At 36.2% G+C, this 18,939-nt stretch overlaps 1 protein-coding gene and 1 long non-coding RNA gene across 2 annotated transcripts; both read right to left on the bottom strand.

Annotated features, from left to right (window-relative positions):
* Nucleotides 1-730: 730 nt before the first annotated feature.
* LOC145111477 (PKS-NRPS hybrid synthetase cheA-like) lies at nt 731-2,739 on the bottom strand. The gene is made up of 2 exons (XM_079047750.1): nt 1,293-2,739; nt 731-1,218 (listed from the first exon to the last, which is right to left on the bottom strand). The coding sequence occupies exons 1-2, from the start codon at nt 2,737-2,739 to the stop codon at nt 731-733; spliced, it is 1,935 nt and encodes a 644-aa protein (XP_078903876.1).
* A 1,937-nt stretch (nt 2,740-4,676) lies between these two features.
* Nucleotides 4,677-5,978, bottom strand: LOC145103808 (uncharacterized). The gene is made up of 2 exons (XR_013706886.1): nt 5,794-5,978; nt 4,677-5,071 (listed from the first exon to the last, which is right to left on the bottom strand). It is a non-coding gene; the product is annotated as an uncharacterized LOC145103808 (long non-coding RNA).
* Nucleotides 5,979-18,939: the final 12,961 nt, after the last annotated feature.

Below are 18,939 nucleotides of genomic sequence, written 5' to 3'. Positions count from 1 at the left end.
TTTTGTGAACTTTCCTAAGTCATACAACTATTTTGATATTCCTTAATATTTTATGTGCTAACAATTATTCTTAACTTTATTTTGTTTTCTCTTTTTATAGGAAAATATCACGTGCCTTCACATCACAACTACCTAAATCGTATGAATCAGAATGACCAATTAATTTAGGGAGCTGATTCGTACACAACAACTTTTTACCGCACACAACAATTTTTTATAAATAGACAATTTTACCCTTTCTTCAATTTTATAATTTATCTCCTCCTTCTTTACAACTTTTTCTCAATTGTACACTTTACCCCTCCCATTATATAAATATATATTTCTACCTCTCTCTCTCTCTCTCTATATATATATATATATATATATATATATATATATATATATATATATATATTGCAAAATCATAAATGTACAATTTCTTTATTCTTTTCTACAGGCACTCATTCCTATCTATCATATATTTCTTCTCCTACGTGCCATATATTTGTACTTACTAAAAATTGTCAATTTTATCATTTTTTTTTGTTACAACGGTGGACATATAACTTGATAATAACTTTTAAAATCAAAGACTTAGCTATATAATCAAACTTTTTCCAATCAAATTTTATTAAACAACCGTTAAACCAAACAAGTATCCACATAAAAATATATATATACTATGGTAGGCTTAAAAAGAACATTTGAATCAAGCAACCATGTCAATAAAAAAAATACTATGATGAACTCAAAAAGGACCGTCTAAATCAAACGTATCTAATGGATATACGTTTAAATCAAATAAGTTGTTTTCACCATTTGCTTCATTACGTCTTTGTGAAGATTCTACCAACTCAAATCTTGAAGGATCCCGTGTCGTTGATGTTATTCCTCCTTTCTTTTTTGATTTTGGAGGTCTTCCTTTTGGTCGTTGAACCACCGACTCAAAAAAGGCATCAGATTGGTTCAGAAGTTCAGTAATCAGCGAAAGTGCATGTTTTTTCTTGTTTAAGGGCCACCTTTGGTACGTTGAGCGCAATTCATTAAGCAACTCATCAAGTCTACCAGTGTCTTCATCATGCAAATCATTTTGTAAATTTAGCGATAGTGTGTCAATCCTCCATTGCGGATGGATTAAATCCAACGGAAAAGTAGTTCCTTGCCAATATTTTATCTTGTGAGCACATGGAAGACTCATGGTTGCCATATAGTGACCAGTGCAAGGAGTCATACTACCTAAAAATACAAAATAATTAATAAATGTTAGTAAATAATAAAGGTTAATAAACAATAAGAAAGGTAAATATTACCATCTTTCGTAAAACCATATTGCTTATATATCTCCTTCAAGGCAAAGTGAGATACGTGATAATGAAGTTCTCTAAATAATGGCATAGTGCCATCATGATGAACATGAATTTTCTCACTTGAGAGCTTTACTTTAATCTCATTAAATTCATGCTCAACTGCAAGACAAATTTTCTCTTTCACCTCCCTCAAATCTCCCGTAGAAACTTGCAAATATTGTTTAAGTTTAGCATGTGCACCTTCAACTCTTGATGACGATCGATTGCCAAAATGCAAGTACTTATCGGTCCAAGCACTAACAAACTTTTCTTTCCAAGGCAACCATACATTTTTTATGTACTCAATTGCGTCTTTCTTCTCTTTATGAATTGATGTAAATTCAAACCAGTTTTCCTCAAAAAGAGCTTCCGTTGTCGAATATACAACATTATTCCAATTAGACATAAAAATATCGAACTCCTCGGCACGTCCAAAATATTTCTTGCAATTTGCCAGTACATTCTTTTCAATATGCCAAACACATAAAAGATTTGATGTCATAGGAAAAACTTTTTTTATGGCATTTATTAACGCCAATTCCCTATCTGACATAATCACACACGGATCTTGTCCAATAATCTCTTTAAATGCTCGTAATGCCCAAGAATAGTTTTCTTCATCTTCTCTTTTCAAGAAAACAAACCCAGAATAAAAGGCAGTATTAAAACACGAAACACCAATAATATCAAGGAGTGACATGTTATATTTATTGGTTTTGTAGGTGCAATCCATCAAAAATATGTTGGAGAAAGCTTTAGCCAATTTAATCGACAAAGGGTGTGCAATGAACAAACGAGATATACGACCCTCTGCATTATGTGAAATGTCATAAGTAAAACCACCTTCGTCAAGCTCCTCAAATAATGCATTGATCATAGGTCGATTCCTTAAATTTTCCCTTTGGATTTTTCTCTTCACGTTGTATATGTTTCTAGAGATTACTGGTAGATTTGGGGTTTGTTGACGCAAAGAAGAAAGAATTTGTCTCGGGGGAATCCCGGCCTTGGTCATTTCTGTAACACTTTTTATGCTTTCCGATGGTAACTGACGAAACGAGGGATGTCCGGAGATGTCCGTAGATGGCTCATGGTTATGTGATAAGTCTTTTACATCAAATATCCAAGCACCATCACTACTCCTTTTGCCCAAAAGCTTAAAAGGACAATTGATCAAACCCGATCCGGTGGTTTTTTTTCGTTTACCTGAAATACCTCGTATATCTCGATATAAACCACCTCTGTCACATTGCAAAATCACATGTTTGTCTTTTCTTGAACCACGAATAGATATCCCATATCCTTTAGAATAATAAAATTCTCGAACACTCTTCAATAAATCATCACACGAGTCAAATTTCGAAGTAGTTAAATAAACATTTTCACTCAGTGGCATCGATGAAGTTGATTCCATTGAAATTGTCTGTTACATAATCACACACAAATTAAGAAATTCAGTACAAATAATAGTGATAAACAGAAAAATATAGTTTGATGAAATTAACTTAAAAAATTAACATTAGCCTGTTAAGTGACTAGGTAAGCTTTACATTTATATTCTTCAATAGCATGGATTTTTGGGCTTACAGTCAAGACAAATAACAAAGTATTTGATGTATTTGATGAAATTAGTAGAAAAGGTAAACATAATATTCATTGATTTTTTTGGATGAATAGGGTTTAAAGATACTTACTCTTATTAATATAAGCATTATGTAGTGTAACTAAGGAGAATAATTGATTTTTTCAATCGCAAACAACAAACAGTGGTTTTGATCTTTTTCAATCTCAAATTACAAACTAGAATTGAATATACAAACTAGAATTGAATATAAAATCATAATAGTAGCAACGATACAAAAATCACAATACCAATAATTCAATATAAAATCACAAATCAATTAATGGAGGAAATACAATCACAATATAAAATCACAAACCAAAAAATAGAGGATAAAAGTGACCGCAGTGGGGCAGCCGGCTATGGCGGTGAAGCAAACCTAAGATGCAAGTTACCAATGATCGCCGTTGAGAAGCTTAGATTCGTTTCTGTGTTTGTATATTGGGAAGGGTTTTAGACGGGAGGGGGTAGATTGTAAAGTTTGTTAAAATAGAGGAAAGGGTAAAATTGTCTATTTATAAAAAATTGTTGTATGCGGTAAAAAGCTGTTGTGTACGAATCAGCTCCCATTAATTTAACGTCATCATGAATCCCTTGCAAGGCATGCGTATATAGCGGTCATTAACCACCAAGGCTAATAATCAATGATTGACATGTGATACTTGAGCCTTTCCTTCATGCCTCCTCTGAGACACCTTTTGTGAATTTTCCTAAGTCATACAACTATTTTGATATTCCTTAATATTTTATGTGCTAATAATTATTCTTAACTTTATTTTGTTTTCTCTTTTGATAGGAAAATATCACGTGCCTTCACATCACAACTACCTAAATCGTATGAATCAGAATGGCCAATTAATTTAACGTCATCATGAATCCCTTGCAAGGCATGCGTATATAGCGGCCATTAACCACCAAGGCTAATAATCATAACATTTTTTCAGAACAACGACACTTTCTAATCTACTCCTAAATCACACAACTTGTCTCACAACACTTACATTTGAACCTTTAATCACTTGGGTTTAGAGGCACCATGTCAACATCAAGTATCGTACAAGCCCTTTGGTAATAATAATAACTATTCTTACGTTAATTGAGAAAAAAATTTAAAAAAGTTGGGTGTTAACTAGTAAAACCCCCCTTTTTTATGACTTTATTTATTAACTAATTATTTTTGTATTAAATAAAAAAACACTCGTATATATAGTCTACCCACTCAAAAAAAAAATGATGATAATAATAATCCACTTAATTTCAAAAATCTTGATACTAGCAAGCTAGTAGGGCAGATATTAATAGAAGACAAAACTTCAAAAATGGACCCTGTGGTTTCCGAAAATCTAAAGTTTAGTCCCTAATCTTTAAAAACCTCACAGATGGTCCCTGTGGTTTCAAAACTTTTAACAGATGGTCCTTTTCGCTAACTCCGTTACCTTTTGACCGTTAAGTGAAGGGCATATCTGTCATTTCACAACCAATGGGCATTTCTGTTATGATTCTGTTACCTCTCTCTCTCATAGGTTTATAAATTAGGGACCAAACTTCAGATTTTCGAAAACCACAGGGACCATTTTTGAAGTTTTGTCTTAATAGAATGAACCTCATTATAGAAATAAAACTACATAAATCATAGATGCTGTGCACATTTATTTTTCTTTTATAGCTAAAGTAAGAACAAACACAGATTCAAAACAAGAATCACGAGTTTTCTAAAATAACACTAATAATTTATCAATCTTGATCATTTTTGTTTGAGTTTTCTAACATAACACTAATAATTTATCAATCTTGATCATTTTTGTTTGTCAAACATTACAACAGGATACCACTACAGTTGTACAATACTACAATATACTAATTACTAAAACTCATTTATATATGGCATACAAAACAGACATGAGACAGACAAAGCCATATATGTACATTCGCCTTTGAAGATATAAAACACTAACTTCAAGCCTTTCCATCCGAGCTTCAACCCTACTTATCCTTGCTTCCAAACGTGCAATTTGTGCTTGAATCTGTGGGTGCATGCGGCGAGTTCCATTTACAGTGCTTTGATGATGCTCTAATTCACCAGCTGATGTGTCTTCACTAGCAACCAATCTACACATGATCAAGACTGAAAACAAAATAAAAGGAATTTAAATGTGAAAAATATCCTACATACAAAAAAAAATCAACAGGGACATGATTCTGCAAAAGGGTTATTCTACCAACAACCTAAGAGCATTACGCAAGACGTATTTTCAAAGCTATTATTGTGTTTTACAGAATCACCTCAGAGTGAGTATCAGGCTAGTTAGCATAATCGGTTTTTGCCAAACAGAGCAAACTTATCATTGTGACTTCACGTGCAATAATCAGCTTGACAACAAATCCAAAGAGGAATAATTGAACTGATTGATACTGGATCTAAAAACGATCCAATTGGAAATTACAAATATGGAGATGCAAGGTGCCATTCCTAGCACTACAAAGAAATAGATATCTACTTGAGAACACAACACTAATTAAGAAAGAAGAAATCTTTAGCATAAACACATAACAAAAACTGAAACAGTGGCTAACAAATGGGCATATAAATGTCATTAAAGAATTCAAAAAAGAAGAAAGTCAGGCTACAGTTACCTAACGTGAAAAAAAAACTAACATTTCGTCCTGTTTTATGAGTGCTGAAAGGAAACAAGGCAATTATAACTCTAATTAAAAATGTACAAGTTTCCATGACAACAAGCCACCATCAACTGAGATCGAGATTACAAAACTAGGGTTGAATAAAGATACAATCAAACTATGGAACAATTTCAAATAGATGGGCATGAAAGGCGAAAAGCACTTAACCTGTAAGAAAAGGTTCGATCCCTTGTTGAAATCGTTCAAATCGGAACCCTAATGCCGGTGGAATTTTGGAAATTGGGGAGATTTCCTGTCTTTTTTTTTTTTTACTTGTTTGTTTGGACAAATCGACCACAGTGTTTACGGTTTTATCGGTTTTAGTTATTTTTTATTTTACTATTATTATTATTATTTTAAATGTAAACAAAAAGTTATTCAAATATTTTTTTTGAAACGACCGAATTTTATAAAGTCCAAAGCCTCTCAAGCTATAAGGTTAGGAAAAATAAAAAACAAGTTAAAGCTTACAAAATTTGGAAAGGGCTTCAGGTATATTATCCAAAACAAAACAATTTTTAGGTTTTCGAGATTTTACGGTTTAACTTTTTTGGTTTATCTCGTAAATTCTAAAAAGGAATAAAATTGCACAACTTTTATGTTTTATATAGGGAGCGTTAAATTGAGAAAATTTTTATTGCAAAAACATTTGAGAATAAAATTTTTTTAGTTTAGAAGATGATATTTTTGTAATTAAATAAAAAACATAAAATAATATTAATATAAATAAAAAAATAGTTAAAAACAATTAAAAAACTCACTAACATATATCACTCACCACCCACCCAAAACCACCCCCTACCACCAAACACCACCACTTACAACCCACCAATCACCAACCACCAGGGTCGGCTCTATGTAGAGTTTTTCTAAGCTAGGGTTTAGAGCCCCAAATTCTAATGGGCCTCATATTCTCCAAAATCCAAAAGTTTAGTCCATTAAAACATTAAATTCAGTAACCACAAAATAAATCAAGTGGAAGAATAAAAAAAACTATAAAATACTTCTTTTAATTAAAATATAGCTATATCATTGAGTTATTTAGTCCTAAATACCACAAATTATTAACAGTGAATGATGAGTTTTAGTAACAAGTTTGCTATGTACTTTTGTTATATTAGGTGTTATAAGAATTATATATAAATTTTTATCAAATTCTTGTTTATTTAGGTTATTACAATAGGAAAAATTCTTTATCTTATACCGAAATTGTCCTTGAAGAAAACATAAAGAGTGAACTTGTATGTGAATATAATTGAGGAGTACAATAAAACCAAATGGCCCTAAAATTTTGGTTCGCTTAGAGCCTCCAAACTGGTTGAGCCGCCCTTGCCAACCACCACCACTACCAACCACTCATCACCACAACCAACAGCCCACTACCACCACCCACCACCACCACTCGCCACCACCAACCCCACCACCATCACACACCGCCATCATCACCACCAATCATCCACCACCACTTACCAATCACTACCACCACCCATCACCAAGACCTGCCTACACCATCTATCACTACCACCCCACCTATCACATACCAAAACCACCACCACCACTACCCACCACCATCACTACCACCCTTAAGATGAGATATAGCAAATAGATTTCAAGAAAGACCGTTTTTCTTAATAGACATCTACTAGAAGATATCTATATAGCTTAGCTTGGAGGTTTTCTTAATCCATGTTATCCTAACCAAATGTATAAGGCTTAAGATCCACCTGTGGATATAAAGCAAACATCTCAAGGTTGGAATAGTCATTTTAATATAAAGATACAAGGTATGCTTTTATATCAAAATGAAAAAGAACATGTGTGTATACTAAGAACTAGTGGGAGGATAGTGATATTTCTAATCTTGTATGAAAGAGACATATTTAATCATTTGAAATAATATTCCGACTATGCAAGGTGGTTTTCACCTTGATTCGGAAAGTATTTCTAAAATGAAAGACTTAGGAATGACAAGATACATTCTTAGAATGTAAAATCTATAAAAGATAGATAAAGATGAATGTTAAAGGTTTTGAAATTCTTTTGCATGAAATGACAATATCTTGAAAGACGTCAAGATACAAGAATCCTTTGGAAGATTCTTGACATTGTCACATGACTCCATTTTTTAGTTTGTCTCAAATGGACCTAGCACATAGGTTGAGCTAGAAGAAATGATTTATATTCTATTTGCTTGGCAAATGAATCCATCAATTATGTCATATCATGATATACAAAATTGAATACATGGTTAAATCACTAGATGATTATGAGAACATTCTAAGAGTACTTAAGAAGAGCTAAGAGAATGTATATGAGATAATTAGTTTAGAATAAAATCTTAATGTAAAGAGCTACATAGGATTTTGATTTCTAAATAAATATAGATAATTATGAATTATAATTGGATTATCACTTCATTTTGGAATGAAGAGTAAGTTTAGTTGGAATGAGGTCCAAGCAAAACATAATGACACAATCTACTACAAGATAAGAATAAACAACTTTTGAAGTTGAAGTCAAATATGATTGGATAATGAGTTCATTGAAAAACTATGTTGATTTCTGTCATTCAATGATCACATAGAAATCTTTGTGATTTCGAGAGTTGACTTAATCAAGCTAAGGGACTCCATGTCACAAAAGAACGTCAATCCTATTCTCCAAGATATTTAATTATACCTAGAGTAAAAGTCAAATATCGAGATATAGTATTCGCGAAATTCACACAAATTAAATTTAGTCGAACCCATTGATAAAGTCTTTCCTTTTAAGCTAAGTATGAGTGGTTACACTTAAGCCATAGGACTTTTATTATTCTAGAAATGGGATTTTGGTTTGGATTTTGTATTTGGATATTGGAACATTGTAACAACAACTATTACATAATGTTTTTGATATACTGGGATATGATCATTACATTAATACTTGTTATGTTCTATATTAACATGTTTAATCTATGAATAATCTTGTTATTCTAAAGGTTCATAGTCAGTCATGATTGTGGGAGCAATTATGAAGTAAGACTAATATGAAAAGGATTGGTTGACTCTCACCAGATGAAAGTAGGCAAGAAGTTGTAACCAAGTTTCATAGGTACTTGTCAGAGAACTCGTACTGAACATACCTGCATCAAGATCAACTCATAGATCGCAGTCGTGAGTGACACTTGATTAATAGGTATTATCTTTGTATCCTTAACACCTGAGACACATAGTGGGACTTAAGTATAGGGAGTAGTGTAACGCCCGTAGATCCGGGCTAGTCAATTTAGAGATAATAAGGGTCGAAAACGACTTTTCGACAAAAGATTATTTAGAATAAATAATCTTAACCAAGTTGTAGAATATGTCTCAAGGTTTCTGTACATATAAAAAACGCCGAAATCCGAGTTATAACGAAGAAGTTATCACCCGTCGAAGTTTTACGGCAAAACCGGCACGGCACCGGGAGACGTAAATAGTGAATTTACGATAGAGCGACTTTTAGCCTTAGCAATCTAAACTAAAGTTGTAGAAAACGTTAAACCGAGCGCGTCCATAAAAATAACGCCCAAATCTGACTTCGTATGAGGAAGTTATGATTTTTTGAAGTTTCGGCTTAGCAGTGTACAGCACGAAGTTCGAATATTAGATCGAGCGGTTTTTAGCCGACACAACCTAAACGAGAATCGAAGATCTCATTAATAGTAGCGTACCGATAAAAAGACAGACGAAAACGGACGTCGGATGAAGAAGTTATGAATTTTTAACGGACCAATCCTGTCCCGGCCTGTTAAAAATATAACTTTTAGAATAAAGTCAAAATTAGCCGACGGAATCTAAATGAAAGTTGTAGAGTACGGTCCCGCCTACGCGTGGATATAAAGAATGTCGAAAACGGAGCTCGTATGCGAAAGATACGAATTTTTAAAGTTTAGACTCAAATTTGCAAAGCCTGTTGATGACGTGGCTCGATCTGGACCGCCGCTTGCTGAGCACGGACTCGCTTCGGATGGGTGATAGCTGGCTCGCTATGCAGCGCGTACAAGAAGGAACGCCCCGCGTTCAGATTTACTTGGCTTCGGAAGGTCCACGTCGCACCAGGGAGGCTCGGACACGTCTTCATACGAACGCGCAGCGTAGATCAGGAGCGCCCCCCGTCCGAGGAACGCCCAGCGTAGATTCGAGGAGCGCAGTGCGTAGCCAGCAACCTCGCGGGTATAAAAGGGCTGTGAGGGTCAGCCATTTTTCTCACCAATTCACTTCTACTTTCTCTCACTACCCCCCAAACCCCCCCCCCTTAAGTCTAGGTTAACCCCCTAGCACCCGAAGGAAGCCCCGAGGCTCTCGGAGTCCCGAGTAAAAGGGTCTTTCGTTTCGGAATCGCTGCTCCAAGCGAAGCCCGGTTTTCTTTAAAATTCACTGTAAGTGAGCTACGCCTACGCAATTTTTAATATAACTTTTAAATAATTATAGTAATGTTATTGGGTCCTTAAAATAATTATTTGGGCTATTATTATGAGTTATATTGAGTGTTATTTAACGCTTATATAATAATAATAATAGCTAGACTATTAATTAGTCGCGGTTAACGTTAAAACTAAACCCTAGTGGTCTTTATACTAGGTTTTGGTCGAGAAAAAATTGTTTTGAGATAACGAAGTGATGTTCAAGTGCCAAGTCACCACCTAATCAGGTGAGTGCATAGTTACTTTCATCTTACACATAGATATGAAGTATTTTATATAAATTACGTGCTATGTGTGCATATTATCTGTATACTTGCTATCTATGTTGGATGAACGATTTTATACAAGTTTTATAGGATTTAAACTGTATATGTAATTATATCTACATAATATGTTGGGTAAAACATGGGTAGATGGAATATGAGTTGGATGATGAGTTGAGAGGTGTTATAGACCACGAGGTGAGTGTGAGAGGTGGACGATGTGAGAAGCCTTTCCCAAATGATGGCCCCGTCATCTAGCAGAGTATGGATGACAACCACGGACTATTCTAGACAGTGCAGTGGAACACTAGCAGGCTCGCAACCTGTAGGTGTTGTGAACGATGTGTTCACCTGGTGTACTCTAAACCCTGGCGATCATGCAGACTTGGTGCCTAAACCTTGGCGATCATGCAGACTTGGTGCTAAAACCCTGGCGACTATGCGGACTTAGTGCCTGTTGTATAAACCCTGGCGACTATGCAGACTTAGTGCCTAAACCCCGGCGACTATGCAGAATTAGTGCCTGTTGTATAAACCCTGGCGACTATGCAGACTTAGTGCCTAAACCGTGGTGATGATGAACTTCGTGCCGATTCCTTAGGATGATCCTTAGGAATGAATGAACGAGGAATAATTGATTCTTAGGGTAGATCCTTAAGAGTAAAGAAGATAATGGGGATGGGTAATTGGGTTGATTGTTTGATGTTTAAACATAATAGTTATATTATTGTGGGTTGAAAACCCTATGTACTCACCAGGTTTCCCAACCTGACCCACTCCAACTTATTTCTATCACAGGTGTCGATATGAAGTTACATTACACTGAGAGATTTAAAAGGGATATAGATCACTAGTGATAATGAATGTAAGTTCTGTTTATGCTTATGTTTCTGTATTGACGATGACATCCCAATGTTTTAAAATGAATAAAAATACATTTCTTCGGAAATGCTTTGATAACGTTTTTATCATGTTTTTCTGGGAACAAATTCCGCAACATTTTTATCAAAAGAGGTACTCTGATTTTTATAAAGCATAAACAAAATTGGTCTTTTCTGGCCGTGAAAATGGGGATGTCACAGTTGGTATCAGAGCATTAGTTTAAGCAAACTAGGAATATAGATTTATTTCTAGACTTAAACTTAGAATGCTAAGCAATGATTGTGAGGAGTGTGTCTTAGGTAATACACCTGAATAGACACAAGCACTAACTTATTTAGGGAAAATGCCTAACATGCTTTTATGTGCTAAATGATTTATGATGCTTTATGATGCTAAATGGTCTGTTGCCGAGCGGATCTGGAAACTTTACGTGTTCAGACTTCTAAACGTTTAATTACGGTATTAGAACTGGCATGTAACTTTTCGGAGTAATAAGGAGATTTACACGTCGATCGTAAATAAAATCTTCTCTATCTTAATTCTCGTCACTGCACGCCAAACATCCGACTTGGTGTATAGATCGACATGATGAGCACTCGAAGCGGATTTGGAAGCCGTAACCCGCAACCCGAACCACAAGTGATTGAGCGTGTGCCAGATGTAGCAGCTGCACCCAAGATGATCACGATGGCAGGGGTACAAGCAATGGTGCAGATGATGTTGGATCGTCAGATGGAAGAGACAAGACGATTACTTCAACAAAGTAAGGATGAACTTACTGTGCCAGTACGCCAGGCACCTACTCTTGAGGCAGCCATCTGGGTAGAGGTTGGCAAGAAGAGGAAATTGAGGGAACTGCAAGGTCCAACAGGAACAACATGTTCTCACAGTCTGGAGGAGGAAGAGGTGAAGCAAAATGGTCTAACAAGTATGGAAGGAAACACAACGGGGGATGCCATAAGGAAGTGACCTGCTTCAAATGCGGGAATACTGGTCACTATGCCCCCAACTGCTCAACCAAGGAGGAAGTTTGCCTTAAGTGTAGTGGAAAGGGACACTTCAAGCAAGATTGTCCTGTAAGGGCTACAACGCCAAATGTACCGCTAAAGCACTATGAGGGATGCGACGAAGAAGTGACTTGTTACAGGTGTGGAAGAATCGGTCACTATTCCAAGGACTGTACACATAGGGATAAAGTATGTTACAGATGCAGAGACAAGGGGGCACATGTCTAGGGACTGCCCGAAGAAAAATGAAGCAGCAAGACCGAATGTGCCGCCAAAGCCGAAGGAAAGAGCATTCCAGAGGATCCTTGGCGAAGCTACTGACAATGCAAGGTTTCAGGAGTGAAGGCTTGATATCCAAAGATCGAGTTATGAAGTAGTCAAGGGAATAATATCATATGATGTAACCTACTAGAGGCATAGTCTAGGGTGAACTTGAACACCTATGTAATAGTTTCAAGAAATAATAAAACCTTTGTTTTGTTATCTGGTGTGTTAAACTGTTATGTGATTTTCTTGTATAATAACTTGGAAAATCTGCGAGACAATACTTGGGACGAGTATGAGTAGGTGTGAATGGTAGTAGAGGCCTATACTACCGGAAGCACATGACTCACACTTGGATCAGGGAAAGTCACAAGGTTGCCAAGAAACTAGTAATTGACTTCGTTTTATTCGAGTATATCGTTACCATTGTTTCGGTAATGATTGAGAAGATGATTATTATTCCGACCCGAGAGGTCATATCATATCAATTCCGACTAAGATGAGTATGTTACGTGGTTCAGAGAGTCAAGTTTGATGTAGCATCCGACTTAAGCCAGAAGATTGAAGATAGTCAAAGCGATTGTGATCGTTGTTAAAGTAAGAAACTTGTAGTTACAAGTACTACGACGTGATTAAATCACATAAGAACATGAAGGAAGGTATAGTCTGTTCTGAAATTTGACTCTAAGAGACCTGAGTCTAAACGTTGCATCATACGATGAGAGGTCATTAGAACATGACCCATCAGTCTATTATGATAATCGAAGGAAGAAACTTATCTCAAGTTTGTTAAATAAGGAGTCTCCAATAAAGATCGAGATCGTAACATGAAGATCATGATTGGAAGTCTAACATGAGATAGAGAGCGGATGCAAGACCGAGCACCGCCTGTAGTCAAGGAGTCTAACAGTTAGATACTCGTTCGAAGAAACATCAAAGTTATGACTTAGGATGAAGAGATAACGTATGGAGTCATCATGTGAGCCCTATTTCGTTGATGATTCCGGGACGTAATCATCCTAAGGGGGAGATAATTGTAACGCCCGTAGATCCGGGCTAGTCAATTTAGAGATAATAGGGGTCGAAAACGACTTTTCGACAAAAGATTATTTAGAATAAATAATCTTAACCAAGTTGTATAATATGTCTCAAGGTTTCCGTACATATAAAGAACGCCGAAATTCGAGTTATAACGAAGAAGTTATGACCCGTCAAAGTTTTACGGCAAAACCGGCACGGCACCGGGAGACGTAAATAGTGAATTTACGATAGAGCGACTTTTAGCCTTAGCAGTCTAAACGAAAGTCGTAGAAAACGTTAAACCGAAAGCGTCCATAAAAAGAACGCCCAAAATCTGACTTCGTATGAGGAAGTTATGATTTTTCGAAGTTTCGGCTTAGCAGTGTACAACCCGAAGTTCGAATATTAGATCGAGCGGTTTTTAGCCAACACAACCTAAACGAGAATCGAAGATCTCGTTAATAGTAGCGTACCGATAAAAAGACAGACGAAAACGGACTTCGGATGAAGAAGTTATGAATTTTTAACGGACCAATCCTGTCCCGGCCTGTTAAAAATATAACTTTTAAAATAAAGTCAAAATTAGCCGACGGAGTCTAAACGAAGGTTGTAGAGTACGGTCCTGCCTACGCGTGGATATAAAGAACGTCGAAAACGGAGCTCGTATGCGAAAGATACGAATTTTTAAAGTTTAGACTCGAATTTGCGAAGCCTGTTGATGACGTGGCTCGATCTGGACCACCGCTTGCTGAGCACGGACTCGCTTCGGATGGGTGACAGCTGGCTCGCTAAGCGCTAGAAGGAACGCCCCGCGTTCGGATTTACTTGGCTTCGAATGGTCCACGTCGCACCAGGGAGGCTCGGACACGTCTTCATACGAACGCGCAGCGTAGATCAGGAGCGCCCCGCGTCCGAGGAACGCCCAACGTAGATCCGAGGAGCGCAGTGCGTAGCCAGCAGCCTTGCGGGTATAAAAGGACTGCGAGGGTCAGCCATTTTTTTCACCAATTCACTTCTACTTTCTCTCACTACCCCCCCAAACCCCCCTAAAGTCTAGGTTAACCCCCTAGCACCCGAAGGAAGCCCCGAGGCTCCCGGAGTCCCGAGAAAAAGGGTCTTTCGGTTTGGAAACGCTGCTCCAAGCGAAGCCCGGTTTTCTTTAAAATTCGATGTAAGTGAGCTACGCCTACGCAATTTTTAATATAACTTTTAAATAATTATAGTAATGTTATTGGGTCCTTAAAATAATTATTTGGGCTATTATTATGAGTTATATTGAGTGTTATTTAACGCTTATATAATAATAATAATAGCTAGACTATTAATTAGTCGCGGTTAACGTTAAAACTAAACCCTAGTGGTATTTATACTAGGTTTTGGTCGAGAAAAAATTGTTTTGAGATAACGAAGTGTTGTTCAAGTGCCAAGTCATCACCTAATCAGGTGAGTGCATAGTTACTTTCATCTTACACATAGATATGAAGTATTTTATATAAATTACGTGCTATGTGTGCATATTATCTGTATACTTGCTATCTATGCTAGATGAACGATTTTATACAAGTTTTATAGGATTTAAACTATATATGTAATTATATCTACATAATATGTTGGGTAAAACATGGGTAGATGGAATATGAGTTGGATGATGAGTTGAGAGGTGTTATAGAACACGAGGTGAGTGTGAGAGGTGGATGATGTGAGAAGCCTTTCCCAAATGATGGCCCCGTCATCTAGCAGAGTATGGATGACAACCACGGACTATTCTAGACAGTCCAGTGGAACACTAGCAGGCTCGCAACCTGTAGGTGTTGTGAACGATGTGTTCACCCGGTGTACTCTAAACCCTGGCGATCATGCAGACTTGGTGCCTAAACCTTGGCGATCATGTAGACTTGGTGCCAAAACCCTGGCGACTATGCGGACTTAGTGCCTGTTGTATAAACCCTGGCGACTATGCAGACTTAGTGCCTAAACCCTGGCGACTATGCAGAATTAGTGCCTGTTGTATAAACCCTGGCGACTATGCAGACTTAGTGCCTAAACCGTGGTGACGATGAACTTCGTGCCGATTCCTTAGGATGATCCTTAGGAATGAATGAACGAGGAATAATTGATTCTTAGGGTAGATCCTTAAGAGTAAATAAGATAATGGGGATGGGTAATTGGGTTGATTGTTTGATGTTTAAACATAATAATTATATTATTGTGGGTTGAAAACCCTATGTACTCACCAGGTTTCCCAACCTGACCCACTCCAACTTATTTCTATCACATGTGTCGATATGAAGTTACATTACACTGAGAGAGTTAAAAGGGATATAGATCACTAGTGATAATGAATGTAAGTTCTGTTTATGCTTATGTTTCTGTATTGACGATGACATCCCAATGTTTTAAAATGAATAAAAATACATTTCTTCGGAAATGCTTTGATAACGTTTTTATCATGTTTTTCTGGGAACAAATTCCACAACATTTGTATCAAAAGAGGTACTCTGATTTTTATAAAGCATAAACAAAATCGGTCTTTTCTGGCCGTGAAAATGGGGATGTCACAAGAATTTTGCTTTGATATGGCAAAATGTTGTTCCTTGATCGGACAGTTATAAAAGTCATATTTGGGTATGGTGTGAACTATGCAAGAGGCTTATGTAGTCAAGATGAGATTTGTTCCTCTTATGTGTTGAGAGTTAGACATCTAACGTGCGTTACCCAAAGTTGAATTAAAAATGAGATTGATTGCGATCCAAGGATCATGTTTCAACAGGATGTCTGTAACAAAGAGATAATTGATAAACTTACCTTAATACATCAATTGAAGCTTAGAGCTTTTGGGAATCAGATGTTGATGAATGGCATTCTTCGTTATATGTTATTGGGGGTAGTGAAATGTTGCTAGACGTTCATGATGGGTTATGAGCACTACAACATTTCTATGGTGTACATGCAAACCCTAAAGCTTTGGATCTAGTTTGTCTAATGACCATGCAATAATCATCCAAAGCCATAAACCCTAGATCTAGCATGTGATAATCAAATAACATATGAATTAGGGTTTAGATCTTACCTTGATTGTTATGTAGCAACAACAATCTCAATTCCTTTTTGTAATTGGATTCTGAAAGCTTAGTGTCACAAATGTCACACCTCTAATGGAGTCACAAACACCATAAGCAATAAGGATGAAGAAGGAGGAGAGAGAGGACACCAAAAACGTCTAGAAACCCTAAGGAATCAGTTGGCCACGTTTTTGGTGCCCTAGGGATCCTTAAATAGTGAGGCTATTAGGGTTATCTAACAAGGAAACCCTAATTTGACTGCTTAGGCCCTAAGCAACCCATGAACTCCTCCTTTAGAGGCCTTGGACGAATTCTAATGGGTTTCCCCATAGATTTCGTCCACTCCATCCTCTATGGAGTCCATTAGCCCAATATCCAACTATCACACAATTGACGGTTCTAGTCCCCTTTATTTAATTAATGTCTTTTAGCTACAAAATTAATTCTGATTAATTCTTGACTATTATTAAATTAAATAATATGATTTCTCTCTTAATATATTATTCATATAATATATTAATAAATCATAATTAATCTCTTTCTTCCATTAATCATCCTATCAAGTTGCTTTGGTGAAGGCAACCCAAAAGGACCATGCTCGCAATCGGGTCAAGTACATACCAAAATAGTTATGAGCTTAGACACTAATCCAACAGTCTCCCACTTGGATAAGTCTAATAACTATTCTGCGTATGACTTCAGATCCTGATCAACAATCGTAGCTTTCAAAAGCCGCTGTTAACTCTGATCTTATCAGATACGCGTCCTTTAGATAAGGGATCATATATTCCTTCATTCTAGATATCGTATAGACATGAGACATGGATTTAAATCATTCTCTCAGTCTATGTGTTGTTTCCCGATTTCCGATTTATGACGACTGACCAATTGAACAAATCAAATCAGTCCTGGCCCGGCCGAGCATTTTCCTTTGTCATCACTAAATCATCGAGGGGCCCACAGATATCGCTTTTATCCCACTTTGGGTAAAAGAAATGGATAAACTTCGACTCAATGCTTGCTTGTACTTACTCACCGAATCACACACAACAATATGTTTTATAACACCAAGTTACTGGTGCGTTTACATATTATCAATGTGCAACCGATTTGCATGATACAACTCACACATCTCGGTTTCAAGAATATAAGATATTATCGTCTCACCAATCACTTGTGATAAAATCCATGAAGCGATCCAAGTGAGCGTGGGTTTAATCCAATGCTCAAATCATATTCATAAGCACTCATGAACGTTGTAGCAAACTTTTGCTATGTCTAATACACTTTAGACAATCTACAAACCAATTCATGACAATCTTCTTTCATACCTACTTCCAAAGTATGAGCGACTGTGGAACGTTCGAATAATCTTATTATTCAGGAAGTCAAAACATGCAAATTGAAACACAAGAATAATACTAATCTTATATGGCCCCAAACTTTTGAGTATAAATAAAACACTTTTATTTAATCACCATATTGATTACTCATTATTTGTTGTTTCGGGTAATCAACTTCTTACTTGAATTATAACGACAATTGTCCCATGCTCTTAGCATGCACACTATGTTTACTTATGGTCCTTATTTTGTGAAATAGTATAATTGAATAACATTTTCAATCATACTCATTTCATAATTCCCAATCCTTACCACAAGTGTGAAAATACCAAATTCTTGCCACTTATAGAATATGTTAGATTCTAACATTTTATGCAATGGTCCTTTCGTAATATCACGACACAAAAGTCACCAAGACTCGGCCAATGAAATTACAAAATGCTCTATTGGAGATTGTTACAAGACAATTCCATAGATGTGAAGTCTCACATTCAAAGTACATTCTTTTGAACATCCTTCTTGCATAAAAGTTTCTAATCTAGACATAAATTCTTAACGTCCAACTCCCAATATGGAAACATTTCCATATTTTCCATATGACAACTCATTTTAAATAGAATCTTATCTATTCATAATAATGTCAATATGGTCCATCCATGACTATACTTCTAATTGTCCACAAGTGACTAATCCTTGGCGAACCTTAGATTATCCTTGACAGTTGTTTAACTAATTCAGTCAAATCCGATTCTAGTCCTCTTTCCCTCTTAATGCCCTAGGCATTTGGAAAATTTTAGAACGGTTGAATATTACAACGACATGATACTTTACCAGTCTTTTGCTATAATATTTCTATTTCTATTTGCCATGTTCTCACGATTCGAACTATGAAGAGGGATCCCGTAATCATAATCGAGTGTGAGAATGCAACAATTATTTCCATATATAGAATTCTCTTACGTTGAATACTTTCAACATAACATTCATATATCTTTGAGACTAAATTTGATCAAAATTTATCGATCT

Source organism: Lactuca virosa, chromosome 1 (assembly GCF_052849685.1).
Source record: "Lactuca virosa cultivar CGN04683 chromosome 1, Lactuca_virosa_CGN04683_v6, whole genome shotgun sequence".
Taxonomy (NCBI): Eukaryota; Viridiplantae; Streptophyta; class Magnoliopsida; order Asterales; family Asteraceae; genus Lactuca; species Lactuca virosa.
Note: the sequence above shows the minus strand (reverse complement) of the source record. Positions and strands in the feature narration are given on the sequence as shown.